Source organism: Harpia harpyja, chromosome 11 (assembly GCF_026419915.1).
Source record: "Harpia harpyja isolate bHarHar1 chromosome 11, bHarHar1 primary haplotype, whole genome shotgun sequence".
Taxonomy (NCBI): domain Eukaryota; kingdom Metazoa; phylum Chordata; class Aves; order Accipitriformes; family Accipitridae; genus Harpia; species Harpia harpyja.
Genome location: NC_068950.1, coordinates 7065660 through 7083733, shown reverse-complemented (window position 1 = coordinate 7083733; position 18074 = coordinate 7065660). Strand labels below are relative to the sequence as shown.

The window sequence follows — 18074 nt, the reverse complement described above, 5'->3', positions numbered from 1 at the left end:
AGTGGAGCCACTAAAATGTTTGCCTCTGATGTGCTGAACAGTGTGGGTAGTATTGTGAGTGTTAGTGTGCTTCTGGGAGTCAAGTCCTAAATAAATACTTGCAAAAAACCTGATCAGCACATCTTTTTAAATTGTTCAATAGGCTGGATGGTGAATTTGCCTTTTTCTTTTGTTTCACCTGATGATGGTTTTTGTTCCCGGATGCTGTAGGATGTATGGGAATGAGATGTGCTTTAAGGATACAGTAGTTTTGTCTTTCCACTTAACCCGTGTCTTGCATTTGCTGATCTGATGGATGGGATGATTCCTGCATAGCTACTGCCAGGTCTTCCTGATGGCTGTGGGCAGGAGCATGACATAACTACAGCAACTGGAGTGACTGCAGTAATGTTACTTTAGAATTCTGTCATTTAATGAATTTCAAATTAAAAAAAAACAAAACCAAAACAAAAAATAAACCCAAAACCCCAAAAAACTAACCCCCCTTTGTTTTATTTCCATGCAGTTTGTTAGTCTGTTGGTGCCCAGAACATGTCTGCGTTGTCATGAGCTGGGCCTTTGATCAGCATGAGCTGCTGGCCTCAGTGCTGCTTTGTGCCAATTTGCAATGCTGATGCTCGCTGAGAAAGGAGGTTTTGTAGGGTGTCTTTTGCCATTCTTGGCTATCTTACAAAGTTTTTTCTTGTATGAGCCTAAAAATCTCTTGCTGTGAATGAAGCCAGAGTTAACTACCTGCAGAGAAGAAAGAGGGAGGGAAAAAAAATATTCCCATCCTCTTTATAGCAATCTTTTATGTAAGTGGAGCCTGTTAGCATGTCACTGCCTTCCCAGTCCCCATTTCTAGGCTAAACAAAATCAGTTCTCTTAATGGGTCCTTGTAGGCCATTCATTCAAACTTCTGATTGTTGTTGCTGCTCTCATATGGGACTTTCCCTCCCATTTGTCTGTGTTTAACTTCAGGTGCCTCACCTGTATATCAGTGTTACAGTCAGCATTCTTCTATCATGGAGACTTGTGTTTATAATTTCTAAATGGTGCTTGACTTTAACAGTATGACATTGGTGACTTCTGGTTTTCTGACATCTCTTCCAGCAGTGTTGCTGCTGAGCCAGTAATTATGTGTTTGGTTTTACCTTGCCTGTGTGTAGACCATGCTGCTCAACTGCTGAATTTCCTCTCACTGGTTTCAAATTACTTCTCCATTTCTAAAGAGAATTTTGAATACAAATTATGTCCTTAAAAGAGATTATGACCTCTCCTATTTAATGTCTTCTTGATAACAATATGGAAATAAATATTTAATAATCTTTGAGTGAGGAGGTCTGGGTCCTTTAGTTATGCTATGCTACCCTAGCTTGAAAACTGTGTTTCTACATAATTTGTGCACCATGGTGTATAGGTACGTGCATTTCAAGGACTCTGAAGTTATTTGATATTTTTTGAGTATTTCAAATAATGGTTGCTATCTCTGAAGGCAGTTGCAGAATTAATTATAGGTGGTCATGGTCAAGCAGAGCTGACAAGAGCTTCTGACCAGCCTGGAGCAGGGATCTCTTGGGGTTCTGCAACTTGTAGAGTTTTACATAGGTACAAGTGATCCCATGGGTGTTACAACTTACTGTGCCACATAGCAGATGGGGCTCTCCTGAACAGTGTAACCATAGAAGTGCATCCAACCTCAGAGTATGAGGGGAAGGGGCATATCTAGAGCTTCTACAGTACTGATGATCTCTGTCCCATGAGTGTTACTTTATGCTTTAGTGCAGTGGAGAGTGGCTCACAGTATGCAGTGCTTTCTAAAATAAGCTAGGTTAGCGACCTAAGTTTTCTGTTAACTTAGAAATATGTTATAGTGAACTGAGGAGGTTATCTCTTAAAATAACTCTGAAATTGTGGAGCAACTGTATACTGAGATGGCAGCAGTGAATTCCTAGTTATGAATTACCAGGAAGATCTGTGTGTGGGGAAGCCATTTTAGCTCCTGCTGAAAAGTAACTTTTATTGTTTCTTCCTTTAGGAAACTGTGTTAGATAATATGGCTGAAGAGGGAAATATGTGCAAGTCCCAGGCCACTCATGTAGAGAAAAGCGGGCTGCCAAAGGTGACTTCGTGCTGCCCCTGGGCTGTCAGTCTGACTGGGCAAATTGACAGATTATCCAGAGATCTAATGACTCTCCGTGACCAACTGCATAAGCTTGTAACTCACCGAAAGGCTGCATGGTGTGAGAAGGTAAGGCTTTGGGTGGTGTTCTTGATCATTAGTGACTTTTAAGATCCTGTATTTTTCAGCTCTCTCGCTATCGCCCATCCTAGGGCAGCCTCCCTGTTGCTGCTTTGTGTCAACCTTGCTGCAATCTCGATGTCAGATTTACAGTTACTTGTCTGTTTATGCCCACAGCATGCCAGGTGCTCTTTCAAACACAAAGTAGGCATCTGTCCCAGAGAGGCAGCATGCTGAAACAAAATAAGTGCTCTTTTGGAAGGGAAGGCATCAAAGGATAGGGTTTGCAGAGGAGAGAAAAGAAGAGGAGGAGGAAATCACGGCAGCCCCTGAAGGGGATAGAGGCAGCAGGTTGGAAGCATCAGTAATGGTTATAGTGAGAAAAATGAAGATAGGTATTTGCAGGGAAAGGAGGGTGGGAGAGGCCAGAGCTTGTCGTCTTTCACTGAGTTTGTAGTCTTTGAAATGTCTGATGGGGGAAGGAATAAGAAGGATTTGAAACCTGTGAAGTGAGAGAAGGGACTAAGCACAAGATTTGGTGGAAGAACAGACTGGCTGTGGGAGGCTGGCTGTGGAGGAAAGCAGGTGATACGAAGGAAGTGTACATGGTATTTGCTGACATAGGGATGGGGAGACACTGGGAAGCACCCAGAGGGGGTGGCAGGGCATAAATAAAGCAGCTGTTAATGTAGATATAGAAGGTGAATCTGAATATTAACATGCTGGCACAAGGAGAAGATACGATGAAGATGCAGGCATAAAAACTAGTCATTTTTTTCAGGCATCAAGAGGAAAGAAGGATACCAGAGAATCTATGAAACCTGTGGATGGAGAAAAAGTGAAGGAACCAGTTGGGGCAGACAGAACAGTAACAAAAACGCTGTATCACTATTTTGTGTCTGTATTAACTCGGGAGAGGGGTTTTTTTGCTTGTGGCTTTTTTTTTTTTTTTTAAAGATTGAAATTTTGGTAGGCAGGATTTATAGATCAGCTGACAAAATGAAAAGTGGCAGGTTGTCAGATCAAGAGGTATTTGCCCAAGAGTTCAAAAGGGTCTGGCATGGAAAAAGTGTGTGGAGAGCTAATTGCTCTCTTCCACTGTAAGGATAAGGAACTAATCAGGATCAGTTAGATGGGGACAGGCACAAGGAGCTGCTGCTTCACACAGAGTACAGAACTTCTTCCCACAGGGCACTGTCGAAATAAGCAGTGTACATAGATTCAAAATCTGTTGGACACATTCTTGGAAGATGAAATCCGTCAAAGACTGTCAAATATACAGATATGTTTTACAAACTTAGGAATTTGCAGGAGTGCAAATTGTTGCAGGCTGGGAGAATATTCTGGGGAAGTATCTCCATATATTTGCCTTTGTCTTACAGTCTTCTGTAGGCACTTGCTGTCGATCACTGTCAGTGATGGGGCACTGGACTAGGAAGGTCTCTAGTGTCATCAGATTTGGCTGCTTTTTATGACGTGACTTGCAGGACAACTCAGACTTTGAATTCTAAAAAGAAAATTTCCCATGCATGATTTCCAAAGCAAGATATGCTCTGACTCCTCTTATATGTAACAATATATATGCTGTTAAATATTATATAATAATCACACTTAATATTTTTTTTATGCTTAAATTTGGAAATGAAGTCCAAAAAGATTAACTGATTAATTCTTCATTGTACTTTGAAATAGATGCACTGATTGGATTTGAATGATGGTTGGTCAAGTTCCAGTGTTTCTGAGATTCAGTGAATGTCATATGAGTTTATGACTGTGTGTAACAAATGGAGTGCATCTTAAGTGTGTTGTTAAAAGGATGGTTTATCACAAATGCTTCCTCTTCTACATGCCCTGGAACAGAATTGTTTTGTAACTCTACACGACAGCATTTTTTTGGAATGCTGGGGGTCAGATGACTCTCCATCAATCCTCTTGATATCAACCCTTCCTTTGAATAGTGTTGCTGCTTATGTGATGCTTTCTGCCCGTAGTCTGCCTTTTTTTTCCCCACAATCAGGATGCTGGCTGAATGCAGGCTCCTCTATCAATTGTATGTTTCTGCCCCCTTCAGTCTTTTCCTTGGAGAAATAAGCTTATCAAATCTTTCCTTCTGTATTTTTTTTTTAATCAAACAAAGAGAAGATATAGCAGTAGCTAAAGTGGTCATTATCTCTAACTTTGTATCTTGCGATACTGAGACATCTGGAAATTCTCTTGGCTTTCACAAGCATGCCTGTCTGAGGGATAGTACAGTTTATTATAGCTTTTATGCCCACTACCTTGTACTACACAAAAAAATGTGCTAATCCACAGAGTAATTATGTCTGTTGTTACCAGTAGGCCTGATGTCTGTGCCAGGCAACTGAGTAGAAACTGTTCTGAAGAACAGAATTGAGGGCACGTGATTAAACGTGATATAGTGGGGAACAGACAGCATAGTTTTTGCACAGAGGAATCATGACTGTAAAATCTGTTGGAGCTCTTTGAAAGGACCAGTGAGCATGTGAACAAGGGAGGTTGGATCAGTGTTGTTTGATTGCATTTAAAAATGGCACTTGATAAAGTCCCTGAAAAGATTCTCAACACAAATAAACTGCCCACGTGGCTGTCGTTCCTCTTATCCTTGAGCAAACAGCAGAGCAGGAAGCAGAGAGGAGGCGGCTGTGATCAGTTTGCGGAGGTGGTCACCGGTGGAGCCTCACAGGCCCATGCTGCTCAGCATGTGTATAACTGCGCTGGGAAAGGAGGTGCATAGTGAGGTGCCCAAGTTGAGAGATGAGACTAAATCCCTGAGAGCACGTGAAGGACAACAGCAAAGGCTTGTTGAGGGCACTTGTAGTGAGTAGCGAAGTGGTAAAATGTCAGATAAAATTGCATGGAGATAAATCTAACAATATCCACCTGAAGGGTGAATCATAATTTTACATGTGTTTTTTTCTGATCTGACTGTCATGGCATGTGAACGAGCTCTTGGCATCATAACAATGGTTCTGTGGAAATGTCAGTGGTCAGAAATAGTACATTGAATCCTAAGAATTGTTAGGAAAGTGGAAGAAAGCAAAACTTAAAATATTCCCATCCGTTCCTGGAATGCTGTGTGCAGTTTTGGTCCCAGTCTTAACTCAAAAAAAAAAAGTTGTGGTTGAGCTGAAAAGGCACAAGGAGGGGAAGCGATAAGTGATGATGACCCAAGTTGTGAAAGGGTTTCTCTGTGAGGAAATCTACGTAGGCTAGGGCTCCTTGCACTAGAAGAGGAGAGAATGAAGAGGGGTATCGTGCTGGAGCAGGAGGAAACATTTTTTTTACTGTTGTTCTGATGCTCCTTGGTTTTTATGATGGGTGAACCTAGAGGGAATTGCTGGACAAAGTAATGAAGAAAAAATAATTAAGCAAGAAATATGGAAAGTATTCTGGTTGAGAAAGTCCTTCAGCTGCAAACTACTGGAGTTTAGAAGTTGTATCTTCCAGTGAGGTATTGTTACATATTCATCTAGTCCTAAACTTATTCCCTAGCTATTTCCTATTGGAGACAGTGCTGGGTTAGATGGAGCTTTGATATAACAAGGTACAGTTGCTCTTTCTTTACATCCAGTTTTGAGCATCACAAGTCAGGAGAGAAATTGGGAAGAGTCCAGAAGAGAAAAATGAAAATCATCGTAAGTCTGGAACGTAAGGTCTTTGAAGGTCTTTATGTTAAAAATGGAAAGACTAAGGTGACATATATGATTCTTTGAATATGAAGAAATTTTCTGTGGGGGAAAGATTTTTTTTTTTTTTCCCCCATGTCCTCAGTGAATGGGACAAGAATGTGTGTAAATCGCAACACAGAGATTCTAATTAGGTACTAAGGAAAAAAATTCCTAATGCCCAGGGCAGAGAAATGTTAGAGTAGGTTGTCTGGTGAGCTGTGAAGTCTCCATTCTTGGACCCTGCACAAACCAGGTTATGCAAGTATCTGTCAGGGATGGCTGAAGAGGAGTTGAACCTGCTCTAAGGCTGTAGATTGGGCTTGAAAACCTGTTGATGTCTCTTTCGCTTATGCAAGCCTGTGATTGATTGATTGATTGATTTTGGACTATGTAGAGGTAGTTCATGTGTGTTAAAGTCATTGCTACGCCAGGTAGCAATGTCTGGTTTGCACCACTAAACACAACTGCTTATTATTCACGATGTGTTTTCAGGGGCAATGTGCCTATTTGTTGCAAGTTTAATCATTTGCACACTGTGATTCTGGTAGTTAAAACTATTGATCTTAAAACTTTTAAAATTAAGGAACTTATTTTTCTTATTTTCTTTTGTTTCTTGTTTGTTTCTTTATTTTCTTTTGTTTGTTTCTGCCTGCCCCCATCTCACTCTTTGGTTATGTGTTTGGAATGACCCTGAAACCATTTCCCCTTTCAGGGACATTCACTAGAAGACATCTGAATGTTGCCATGGGATTTGGGTGATTTGTGAAACCCTGATTAATATGACATTTTAACTTGTATCCATCTCTAGGCAGCAATGTGTTCAGTATCTTGGAGGAGAAAGGCGTATGACAGAGGTGTGATGTAAATATGGGGCTTTCTTACTGTTAGCTTTGTTCTTTTCCATGCAGTACTGGGCAAATAATCATCATTTCTTTGGTGACATTTTGGGGATTTGTAAATGATCAAAAAGTTGAGCAAAATGGTTAAGCTTTAAAAATGTTTCTCTTCTTAGAAACAAACTTAACTGTAAAAGATGAAATCTCCTAATTCCAGAAGAGAACTTGTTTGTTTGCTTTTTCCTTTCTGAATATTTCATGTTATCTACTCCTCTATTTGAGAGGGGGATTTGATTTCAGTCTGTGTTAAGCATTTGGCATCCACAAGCTGGAATGCAGAGTATTTGACTCCAAATTGTGATCGTTTCAGTTTTCATCACATAAATGCTCACCCCATACTGAGCTTTTGTTGAAACTTGGGCTATTGTATCTTGGGATCCTCTGTGTTCAATAATATTTAAAAGCAAGCCAGACTCCTTTGAGATGGCGATATGATGGGATGGAGCTTGCTCATGCATACAGCTTGAAGCATGGCCCAGAAAGACTTAGAGCCATTAATCTCTTTTCACACTAGAGTCTTCACCAGAAATACTGGTGGCTGTACTTGCATGCTTGGCTCATGTTGTGCCTGACTACCCACAGTTGAGCCTTTCAGAGGTTGTAATCCCTGGCCCGCATCAGACTTCCTTAATGACAGTGGAAGAGCATGCTGAAACCTGCATTTCGTCTTTTTTCTGTATTTTTCTCCTGATTGGTCACCTCCACTTCCATTCAGTAACCCCTAACCTTCCCAAACTGTTTCACCTGCAGCCTTGATAGGGCAAATCATGCCTGGCAAATTTGGTGGCCTTTTACAACGGGGTTACAGTGTTGGTGGATAAGGGAAGAGCAACTGATGTCATCTGCCTGGACTTGTGCAAACCATTTGATACTGTTCCACATGACATCCTTGTCTCTAAATTGGAGAGACATGGATTTGATGGATGGACCACTTGGTGGATAAGGAATTGGCTGGATGGTCACACTGAAAGAGTTGTGGTCAATGGCTCAATGTCCAAGTGGAGACCAGTGATGAGTGGCATTCCTCAGGAGTCAGTATTGGGACCGGCACTGTTTAACATCTTTGTCGGTGGCATGGCCAGTGGGATTGAGTGCACCCTCGGCAAATTTGCCAACGACACCAAGCTGTAAGCTGTGTGGTGCGGTCGACGTGCTGGAGGGAAGGGATGCCATCCAGAAGAACCTTGACAGGCTTGAGAGGTGGGCCTGTGTGAACCTCATGAAGCACATGGGTCGGGGCAATCCCAAGCACAAATACAGGCTGGGCGATGAGTGGCTTGAGAGCAGCCCTGTGGAGAAGGACTTGGTGGTGTTGGTTGACGAGAAGCTCAACATGATCTGGCAACGTGTGTTTGCAGCCCAGAAAGCCAAACGTATCCTGGGCTGCATCAAAAGAAGCATAACCAGCAGGTGGAGGGAGGTGATTCTCCCCCTCTACTCCACTCTCGTGAGACCCCACCTGCAGTACTGTGTTCAGCTCTGGGGCTCCCAACATAAGAAGGACATGGACCTGTTGGAGCAAGTCCAGAGGGGGGCCACAAAGATGATCAGAGGGCTGGAGCACCTCTCCTATAAGGACAGGCTGAGACAGTTGGGGTTGTTCAGCCTGGAGAAGAGAAGGCTCCGGGGAAACCTTATAGGAGCCTTCCATTACCTAAAGGGGGCCTAAAAGAAAGCTGGAGAGGGACTTTTTACAAGGGCATGTAGTGATAAGACAAGGGGTAATAGCTTTTTAAGACTGAATGGTTTTTGATGCACCTTGATTTAAGGCTTCGCTATTTGAAATAGGGAAGCAGCTCCAGAGGCTGATGCTGAAACATAGTCCTACATCCTTCTGGTTTTGGTTGGGTTTTTTTGTTTTCTTTACCGAGATCGAGTTGAATTTTACCTACTCAAACAAGTACACTTCCAAAGTTTTTCTATGTGCCTCATAATGAATTTGAGGGGGGCATGGGGAGTTGTGGGTGCCCTAGTAGCCACTGCTGGTGCTTGGTGGCTGTGCTGTGTGTGGCTAACCTGCATGAAAATAAAGGCATGTGCAATGTATGTATGTGGGTGAGGGAAATACAAAGTCTCATTATTTTCTCCACTGTGTGAATGGTGAGGAGCACTGGTGGGGGTTGGGCTGGCTCCTGGTGTGCTGCGTTCCCTCCTGCACCCTTGCAGGGCTGGGTTGTGTTTCTGCTGCCTTGAACCCGGCACTTGTGGCAAAGAGTCAGCTGAGCTCTCACCAAAGAACTCTCTGAAGGCTTGTCAAAAGCTCTTTTTTTTAAAGCAAACTGTTCGCATTGCATCATTACTGTTTCTGCTGTTTATTCTGGTTCTTGGGGCTTTCTGCTAATATGAAGATGTTACTGTAGTGAGTAGTTAATTATCCAGGCTGTCTGGGGCGCAGGAAGTGGAGGAGTGGTAGGGAATGGTTCAGTGCCGGAGTATTTCCTCAGTCAGCACGTTCCCTTCCCCTGCCCCCTTCCCCGGTCCCAGAGCGTTTCTGTGTTCCACTTTGTATTTTCAAACCTCCATCTGGAGCACGGAGCAGCTGTCAGTGGAGCTTTTCATGCAAAAAGAAATTGAAGAACTAGCAAGGCCACAAGAGCAGCTTTTGGAAATGCACGGTTGGCTGGGCCCAGATGCCTGGATAGGGGGATGAAACCTAGAGAGATCAACAGAAACATCCATCAAAGGGAGCAATGGAGGACATGGACAGGAGGATGGCAAGGAGGGACAAGGCTAATGGCTTTTCTGTGTAGTTCTTTAGTTAAATGTAGGATTAAATTTGCTGCTGATGGAATTGCCATGGTATTAGCAGATTTAGGTTATTAGAAAGCACAGATCTGCTGTAAACAGTAGGAAGTAAGATCCTAATGTTTGTATTCACTTTTTGCTCATGCATTTTCTTGCATTAGTTTATTTGTTACTCCCCAATATTCCTAGCAGATCTGAGCCTGCTTGCTTCTAGTAAGTGCCTGTGGAGACTACAGTGGAGATCCAAGTGATTGTTCCTGGAGAGCAGTGTGCTCTCTCTTGTGTTGGAAGGAGGAGAGAAGCCATCTCGGTGCATTGGTTCTTTTCTTAACAGCAGAATCTAACATTTGCATTAGACCTGAAGCCCCTGGTTAGCTCAGTTTAAGGCTGGCATGCACGTGGGAAATTACTGCAGATAAGCAGAGCTGGGAGATTTTTGAAAGAATCTTGCTCACTTCTGAGAACCCTGTGTAGGTTGGTCAGACTTGAATAGTCAATGTTAAGCTTGCAGCATACAAAGAGATGGAAAAGATAAGTATTTATTCTTCGTTTGCAGATGCAACTTGCTGTGCAGGTTGCTGAATGAGTGCTGAACTGTGTGAGAGACAGACTCTGTACCAGTTGCTAAATCAGCGAACCGATTTCAAACACATACAAAAACTGTAACTGAAAATAAATTACCCAGGCTGACATTTTTTGATGGGGCTTATATATTCTAAAAGACTCCAGGTCCTTAGGGAAGAGAGAAACATTAAAAACTTGAATGCTGTCTCCTGTTTTGTGTGCAGAACTGGGGTTTGAAGTAAGTGTGGGTGAAAGTTTTTCTTGCTTCCCAAAAGATGCTGTTTTCCTTTCTTTCCTGAAATGCAGAATGTTTGCTCAGGTGACAGGATCAGTTAAAGTATAATCAATAGCCAATGTTAATATTTTACTCGTATTATTTGCCAAGATGTTGGATACAGACCAAGGCAATCAAACATGTAATAAATGCAGCTGAAGAATTATACTCCAATAAATTTTAGATGAGCTTTATTTAACAATAAACTGTAAAAAACCCCATTCCAATGAGAGAACATGTTTTGTAGCCACTGTAAACGTTTTAGTACATTTTTAAGAAGTAAGTGTAGTACTTACGTTCTCACAGTTAAAACACACAATAAAACATGGACGAAGACTAGGAATGCCTGTAGGGCTCAGATGCCAAGGTGTACGTAAGATTGCAGGTCCCAGCACCACTTTTATCTTTTGCATGTGAAAAACTTGGAGGCTGATAGGTAAGTGGGATTTGAGGTACCTATGACCACAAGGTTGCTGGATTTTGAGACTCTCTTGCAAGTGGTGAGCCACTGCAACAAATGTTGTCCTCCACAAGGGCAATATCTTGGGGACATAACTAATTCTGGCTGACAGAGGCTATATTAAACACCATAGCCAGTGGCTGTATTTTAGAGCCGCTCTACCTGAAACACTGTTAGTGTGTTTTACTGAACCTTTCAGAGTGGGTTTTGGGGACAGTAACTTCCAGGAGGTATCTGGCTTGCTTTACAGCTCCGGGCAGACTGTCGGGAGGGGTTCCTCCTCTGCCAGCAGGAGTTACAAGCATTGCGTACTTTGCAGTACCGCTTGGTTTTTAGGTGAGTTGATAGAGGTGCTTTTAGAAGGACTGTTTGCATTCATGCATTCAAAGCTTAACTTTAAGTTTCCTTTTTTCTTAAAACCTTGGCCTTGTTCTCTCAGTCTTCTGCCCTGAAATTGAGGGTACTTGATCATAAGAGAAAAAAGTATCCAGCTCATGTCTGTGTCTTTGTCCCTTGTGCTTGTAGAAGAGCTGACATAAAAGCAAATCTCTTATTTAATGTTGTCACATCTCTTCTTGCCAGCCAGAAGTGTATCTAAATAAAGCTTTAGTACACTTCTGAGCTCAGAACGCACTACTTTTAACTCTTCATCTTATCAGCTCTCTCAAAATGCTGAGAGCTGTTTGAATTTTCCCTTTGCAGGCTAGCTGTAGGGCCCAGCCTTTGACTGCTGCAAGAGTCACAATGGCCATTCAAGCAGCTTCGCATCCACCTACAGCTGCTACTCACCACCAAAACTGTGACCTAATAAGAGAACCTGCTGAATGCATTTTAAGAGTAGTGGCTTTAGAAAATGTCTGCTTTTTAACTGGAACTCTGAAAATGTTTTATGTAGACAAATCTCCACCTGGGAGTTAAAGTTCATTTACCTCATACCATAAGCTGGGTTGCTGGAGTGACCTTTGGTGCTGTTGCCGAAATCCGGAATAAAACTCCTTAACAGCAATGAGAAGTTAAGAAGCAGGCACTCCTTTATTGCGGCACTGGGCACACGGGGGATCGCTCCACCTATCGTGTGCACCTGTCTAGTCTAACTGTGCAGGTTAAATACACACCTGTTATACATATTCACTAAATTTCTGAAAAATGTTATACATAATCATTAACTTTCCAATAAATCATTAGCATATGTAAATGTCTCTTCACGCAGGTGCAGTGAAGGTCTCTGGTGGTCTTCAGAAGCCCTCTGGTGGTCTTCCATAGTCTTCCTCACTTGTCCACTTCTTGACCTCTCTTAGGGGATTCTGCGCAGTACGATTCTTACCATCATCTATATTAATTTACATAAAAATGCATACTATGTCTATTCTTAAATGTAACCTTTCTAATAATTGGTCCTTCAGTCACACCATCTTATTAATATTCTTATGTTAAAACAATCATCGGTTAATCTCACTTAGCTCTACTGATTAGAATCCTCGATAATTAGATCGAGCTGGGAAGGGTAAGGGGTTTCCAAGCAGCAAACTGGTGTCCATAACGGTTTCCTTGGTTTCCTGAAACAAAACGCTACAAATCAACAAATCTTTGTCAAAGTTTCTGTGGTTAACTGATTTTAGACAATACTTGAATTCTTATGGTTACACATAGTACATTTTCTAAAGTTCCTAAGTTCCTATGACTACATTTCAAACTTAACACTCCCATACCTATGCTTCACAATTTTCTACTTCTTAATTAAACCAAACTCTTTTATGTGATTAAATTTTTATTTCTTTACCAGAATATTTGCAACAGTGCTCTGGATGCGCTGGTCCTGCCTCCCCCAAAAGCAGAGAGAAGAGCTGCAGTGCTGGTGGAGGTTCTGCAGTGGTCGATGCAAAGCCCCTGGATGGCACAAGGGAGTATTCTCTAACTGAAAACCAAACTGGTTTAGGCATAAAGAAACTCCCTAGAAGTCATGGGGTTTTGGTTTTTTGTTTGTTTGTTTGGGTTTGTTTTTTTTTCTCCTTGTAATTTTTGCATAAGAAGGACCCTTTTCTGAAAATTTGTATGACTAGGTGGTAATACCTTCCTCTAATTTGTGTATTTTAGAGGTGGTTCGTATAAACATTCATTTTTTTGGCTGTATGTACAGGGACTATATTCCTTGAATTTGTTTCACATCCTGTTCTTCCAAAGCAGGATAATATAGAGAAGTGCAAGTCACAAGCAGCACTCTGTTTCTGAAGTGGCTACTTTCATGTTGCACAGTGATAAAGCTCTGCTTAAAACAAAGTGGGGCCCTCCAAGCCTCTGCAAGTCACTTAGATCTGAGATGATATCTCATATCATCAGTGTTTGTCTCTGCTGCCCAAGATAAAAGTTGGGAAGAACAAATTGAAAAATAAGTGAGCAATTTATTATATGAAGCAATACTTGTCTGTTGCCTTCCTTTGTAATTTGTAGTTGTCAGGGTCTTTTTCAAAGTAGCACTGCAGCCTTTTTGCAAGTGTCTAAATTACTTACACTGACATACTCTGGTTTTTATATCATATATTTTCAGTATGTGCCTATTACTACATTAATTTGTGTGATCTTCTAATTAATTCAAGGATTTTGAAAAGTCTAGAGATAAAACTGTAGTTACAAAGAAATGCATTATAAAAGGCTGGGCTGTTAGAATGGAATTTTTTTTTTTTCTGTAAAATGCTGAAGATTTATAATTTGGAGAAGGAAATAGGTGTTTATCTCTTATTCCCTGTGGTGTGCATTCAGAATTGTGTAGCATATGGGACTTTCACAAGCCTGAACTGTGTCTCCTTGTAGTCAATGGTAAAGAATCTGCAATTCTGATGCTCCTGCCTGGAGCTGTCCCACATTCCGGAGAGCAGCGGGACTGTACTGGGTGGTGGGCTTGCATATCTTCTTGGGAAGTAGCTGAAGAGGTTTTGATGCGCTCCTGGCTCCAGAGCACAGTGATTCTGGCCATCTTGTTGTATGCTTGTGCTGATGCTTCATGTCTGCTTTTTTTGTGCTGGCATCACTGGTGTCCTCTTAGCTGAACAGAGGTGATGCAGAAATTGCTGATTTCTTTGAAGATCATTTATTATTTTAAGATTTGTCCCTGGCTGGTTCTGCCCACAGAGTTGCTGCAATAGAATAATCACATCAAATGTTTGACTCCCATCTATTTTTTTTTTCTTTTTTGAGTTCAGTTGTTCTCCTCAAAAGTTAACCACTCAAAAAGCAAATTACTCATGCCAAAAACTCACATACATACATACAACAAGAAAATATACATACAACAGAAAACTTTTTTTATACCTTTGTGGAAGAGGGATGTATCTCATGAGGCTTTCAGCATAGCTACCTTTGTTCTGGGCTGTTTGCCTCAGGTATGTCCTTTAGTAATCCAACCCAAAGGCTGTCTTTGAAGCAACTGCCTCTGTGTATCTCTTCACGGGTAGGATCCTGTGCAACTCCGTTGCAGGAGGAGAGCTGGGTGAAGCCCTTATGGTAAGGAAGTCTGCTCACACGCGCTCACTGCACAGTAGTCACAGAGTTCAGTGCTTGTAGGCCTAAGAGGATTAATCTCTCTTTTGCTTTGCCTGTGTGATAGATATTTGTAGACTCAGCAAACAGGCAATGCTTTTATCAGTCATGTGCTTTTGTGTTTCGTATTGATATTTGGAGGTAAACTTTGCATTTTTCTAGTAAAGACCCTGAAAAATCTTAACGTTGCTCTTTTCCTGTTTTATTCATCCTATATCCTTTTTGTTTATCTTAAGCTAGACTGACTTTTCTGACTCCTATTAATGTGGTATTTAGATACATGAGTCTAAACACAGACCCATTTGATTATTGTAAAAAAACCCAACCAAACAAACAAAAAGACACCCAAAGCAAAAAAAACCCAAACCAAACCCAACAAAAATACGTTATCCATTCAGACAAGATCAGATCACTCCTCTTTATGAAATTCTCATTCAAATGCTTTAATTAACTCCTAACTTTCCGTTACTGTGCTTCCTCACTATCTAAAAGCCTTCCATTGGAGAACAGCATGGGTGTCGTTCTGAAGGCTTATGAAGGGCTTTGCAGTATTCAATGTATAATAAAAGGAAGCACAGAGCAGCAGTGCCCTGCCAGACCATGGTAGCTGTTCTTGTCGGATGCAGCTGTGTGCATTCCTGGTATTAAAACTATATTTTTAGTTTCTTCTCAGAGGACTCCCCCAGTTAAAAGATGGCCTTCTATTCCTGGATAAAATAGGTACATTTCCTCTCTGTGGCTTCCTTGTCAATTTGTTTTGGAATGACAATAGGTGTGCCTGGGAGCTAGCGTTTGAATAGTGAATGTCTTGCTTAAAATGCGTAAGATGGAGATGCATACATTCCTCTCTAATTGCAGGAAATTGCAAATCCGGGCAAAATTTGGAATGCAGCTGCTTGTATAATTACATCTTCTGTCAGTTGCTATAGCTCAGCTTTACAACCCTTCTAAAATGTCTTCATAGTTTATGGTACAAATAATGCCCCCATTAATATTACTTTGGGATCACCCCTTTCATTTATTCGCCACCAATTCCAAAGGCCTAAGATTTTTCCTCTTCCTGAACTAATAATGAGTGTTAGAAATTAGTAATTATAATAAGGTGAAATTTTGCTTCAACTGCTATAATTATTGTTAAGCCAAAAGAAATTATTTGAGTTTCTTACTGTTGCTGGCGTTTGGGTTTAGTAAGAAATACCCATGCATGTACCTCGAACCAGTTTGATCTGCCTACAGCATCAGGTTTTGGATATGTGCAAACCTTTCCATTTTGTAAAATAGAAGGCAATGGTAATGGGTCATGGAAGAGTTGTTAGGTTACTGGCAACTAAGTGTTGCTATCTGCTACTCGTCATTAAATGACAGATAAGATATAGATCACAATTCAGAGCTTAATGAAATGTGTTGGCCGCACTTACACCACCATCACAATTGGAAAATGGTTGAAAGGTTGGAAAGGATTAAAGGAGGGGTAATAAAGGAATTATTTGCTCTGTCTTTTTGACAGGTGAGAAAATTGTACTTTAACCAAGGCAAAGTTATAGCTGGATCATGTTCTGCAAGTTCTTAGGCAGAAGTGGAGTTTTGAGGGTATTAGACTTTAGATGAAAGATGGTATAAGAAGACCCAGTGCCTGAGGCGGCACTCACTGAAAAGGGGCATATTTTTAGCCATAAATGTATTTCACTCCTGAGATAACACAGTGATAAGGTAGTTTCTTGATCTGCTGGAGCCTGTGTTTAAAAAACAAAGTATATGTTTATAGAAGAGATCCTGTAACTTACCAAAATGTAGTAGAACATTGCAGAAATTACTAGGTGAGATACTGTAGCCTGTGCTTTGTGGTAGGTTAGACTAATCAAACAGTTTATTATGACTTTAAATCCATAAATGCATGAGCATTGGTATTAAATAGGCTATTTCAGAAGAACATCAAGTCTCTGTGTACAATCAAGGATCTCACAAGAAGAAAGAAACCTCATTTAGGCAGGACAGTGTGGGAAGTGTTCAGCTATTACAATAGAAAATGATGGTTTCCAGCGTTTTTAACTGGTTACTCTTCAGTGTGTAGAAATTGCTGCAGAAAATTAAAAACCTTGAAAGCTTACAGCAAAGAAGCTTGATTCAATAAGACAAGTTTTATAGAACTGCAGTACTAACTCTATAACTTTCTTAGAGGTTTGAAATTACATTTAGGCAAGTTACTATAAGACATGAATTTGAAATTAGAGTAAGGTTTTTTTTTTTAATAGTAAAACACCTGCTTACTCAGTGTTGTAGTGTTTCCAGAACAGCTGATTGCAGATACTGCTTTTGCTTTAACTTCTGGGTTTTTTTGTACAAGCAGCAAATGCCTTCAGATGTTTTTCTGAAGGTTGGGGGTCTGATTTTCCTGGAAGGTGCTGTTCAGCAAACGTTTGAACTTCATAGGCTCTGCAGGGTCCTGTCCCCCCCGCTCCATAATTTTTCCCAGAAGCAGGAGCTGCAGGATTTGATTTTCCATTACTTATGCGTTCACAGCATCCCTTGAAATGGTGCCTTTCTCTGCTTCTCTGAGGCTGAATGGGTCACTGTCTATAGCTAAGGAAAGAAAGTGTTTGTTATACGCTTAGCCATGATTGTTCAAAAAAAAAAAAAAGGCAAACATTTCTGTTAAAAGTAACTGCCCCCCTTAGCCAAATTATTATTTGTTTATTGTTAAAGAAGTGTAAAGCCCTCACCCTGCTTATGCGTGAAAAACGCTTTATGCCTTTGGGGACACACAAGCACACAAAACACTTGGGTTATTCATAACTGTTCTGTACAGAAAACAGTGACAAACATGGAGAGCAATGGTGTTGGCTTGTTCAGTTCTTGATACCTCTAATGATGTTTGAGATGAACTCTGCCTGGGCACCTTCTTTCACAGACAGACCATGGTGCATGTTTTTCAGCGCTGCTCTGTGTGCAGCAAGGTGCAGAACGTGTATTGTATAGCCAGGAAATTCTTGTATAGGAGCACAAAGAGGTTGTGGGTAGGAATTGTGGGATCCCTGTGACTATTTTTAGTGTATTCTACTTTTATTTAATACTTCCAGATCTCTCTGTTATGCTTACAGTGGACTCTGCTCTTCCCCCTTCTATGTTATTGATGCTTTTGCTTATTATTTCCTTTTGCTCTCTTTCCTTTTGTACTTGGTGCTGGTTTTTCAGTGCTGACTTTCTTAAAAGTAGTCTGCAAATCCTTCTCTATCCTGTTTTCTGTATCCCAGATAGACTGTCAGCTGGGATTGCAGTTCTGCAAGGTTTTTCTCGGGGGGTGGGAAGAGGTGGTGGTGGAATAAACACTAGATATAAACTGTAAGACAGCAAAAGGTATAAATAATGATCATTTATAAAGTGTTATTTGGGCTTGTACTGATTAAAGGCAAGTGTTTGCAGGGTTCAGGCCCTGGAATGATCTCGATTCCAGTCTGGAAACTGAAAACTCCTAAACTAGCCTTAATTTCCAATGCCTGGTTCCCAGCGCTCAGCTGTCAGGATTTCTGCGCGGCATCTATGCTGGCAGTCTCTGAGCGATGCCAATATCTCCATGCTTATCCAACTTTCATTTTTTACTTATAGATCTTTATCTATAATTGATGCATGTCTGTTGAATGAGAGTCTGCTCAGTATACATGGAGACTGGGAGCTCTGGGCAGCTCCTCTAACC

At 41.1% G+C, this 18074-nt stretch overlaps 1 protein-coding gene across 2 annotated transcripts in view; it reads left to right on the top strand.

Moving 5' to 3' along the window:
- TEDC1 (tubulin epsilon and delta complex 1) overlaps nucleotides 1-18074 on the top strand; it is a 76803-nt gene that overhangs the window by 51176 nt on the left and 7553 nt on the right. For both annotated transcript variants that reach the window (XM_052802037.1, XM_052802036.1), the window contains one exon: nucleotides 2018-2230. In XM_052802037.1, the coding sequence (XP_052657997.1) occupies nucleotides 2018-2230 (213 nt within the window). The remainder of the gene's footprint in view (nucleotides 1-2017; nucleotides 2231-18074) is intronic.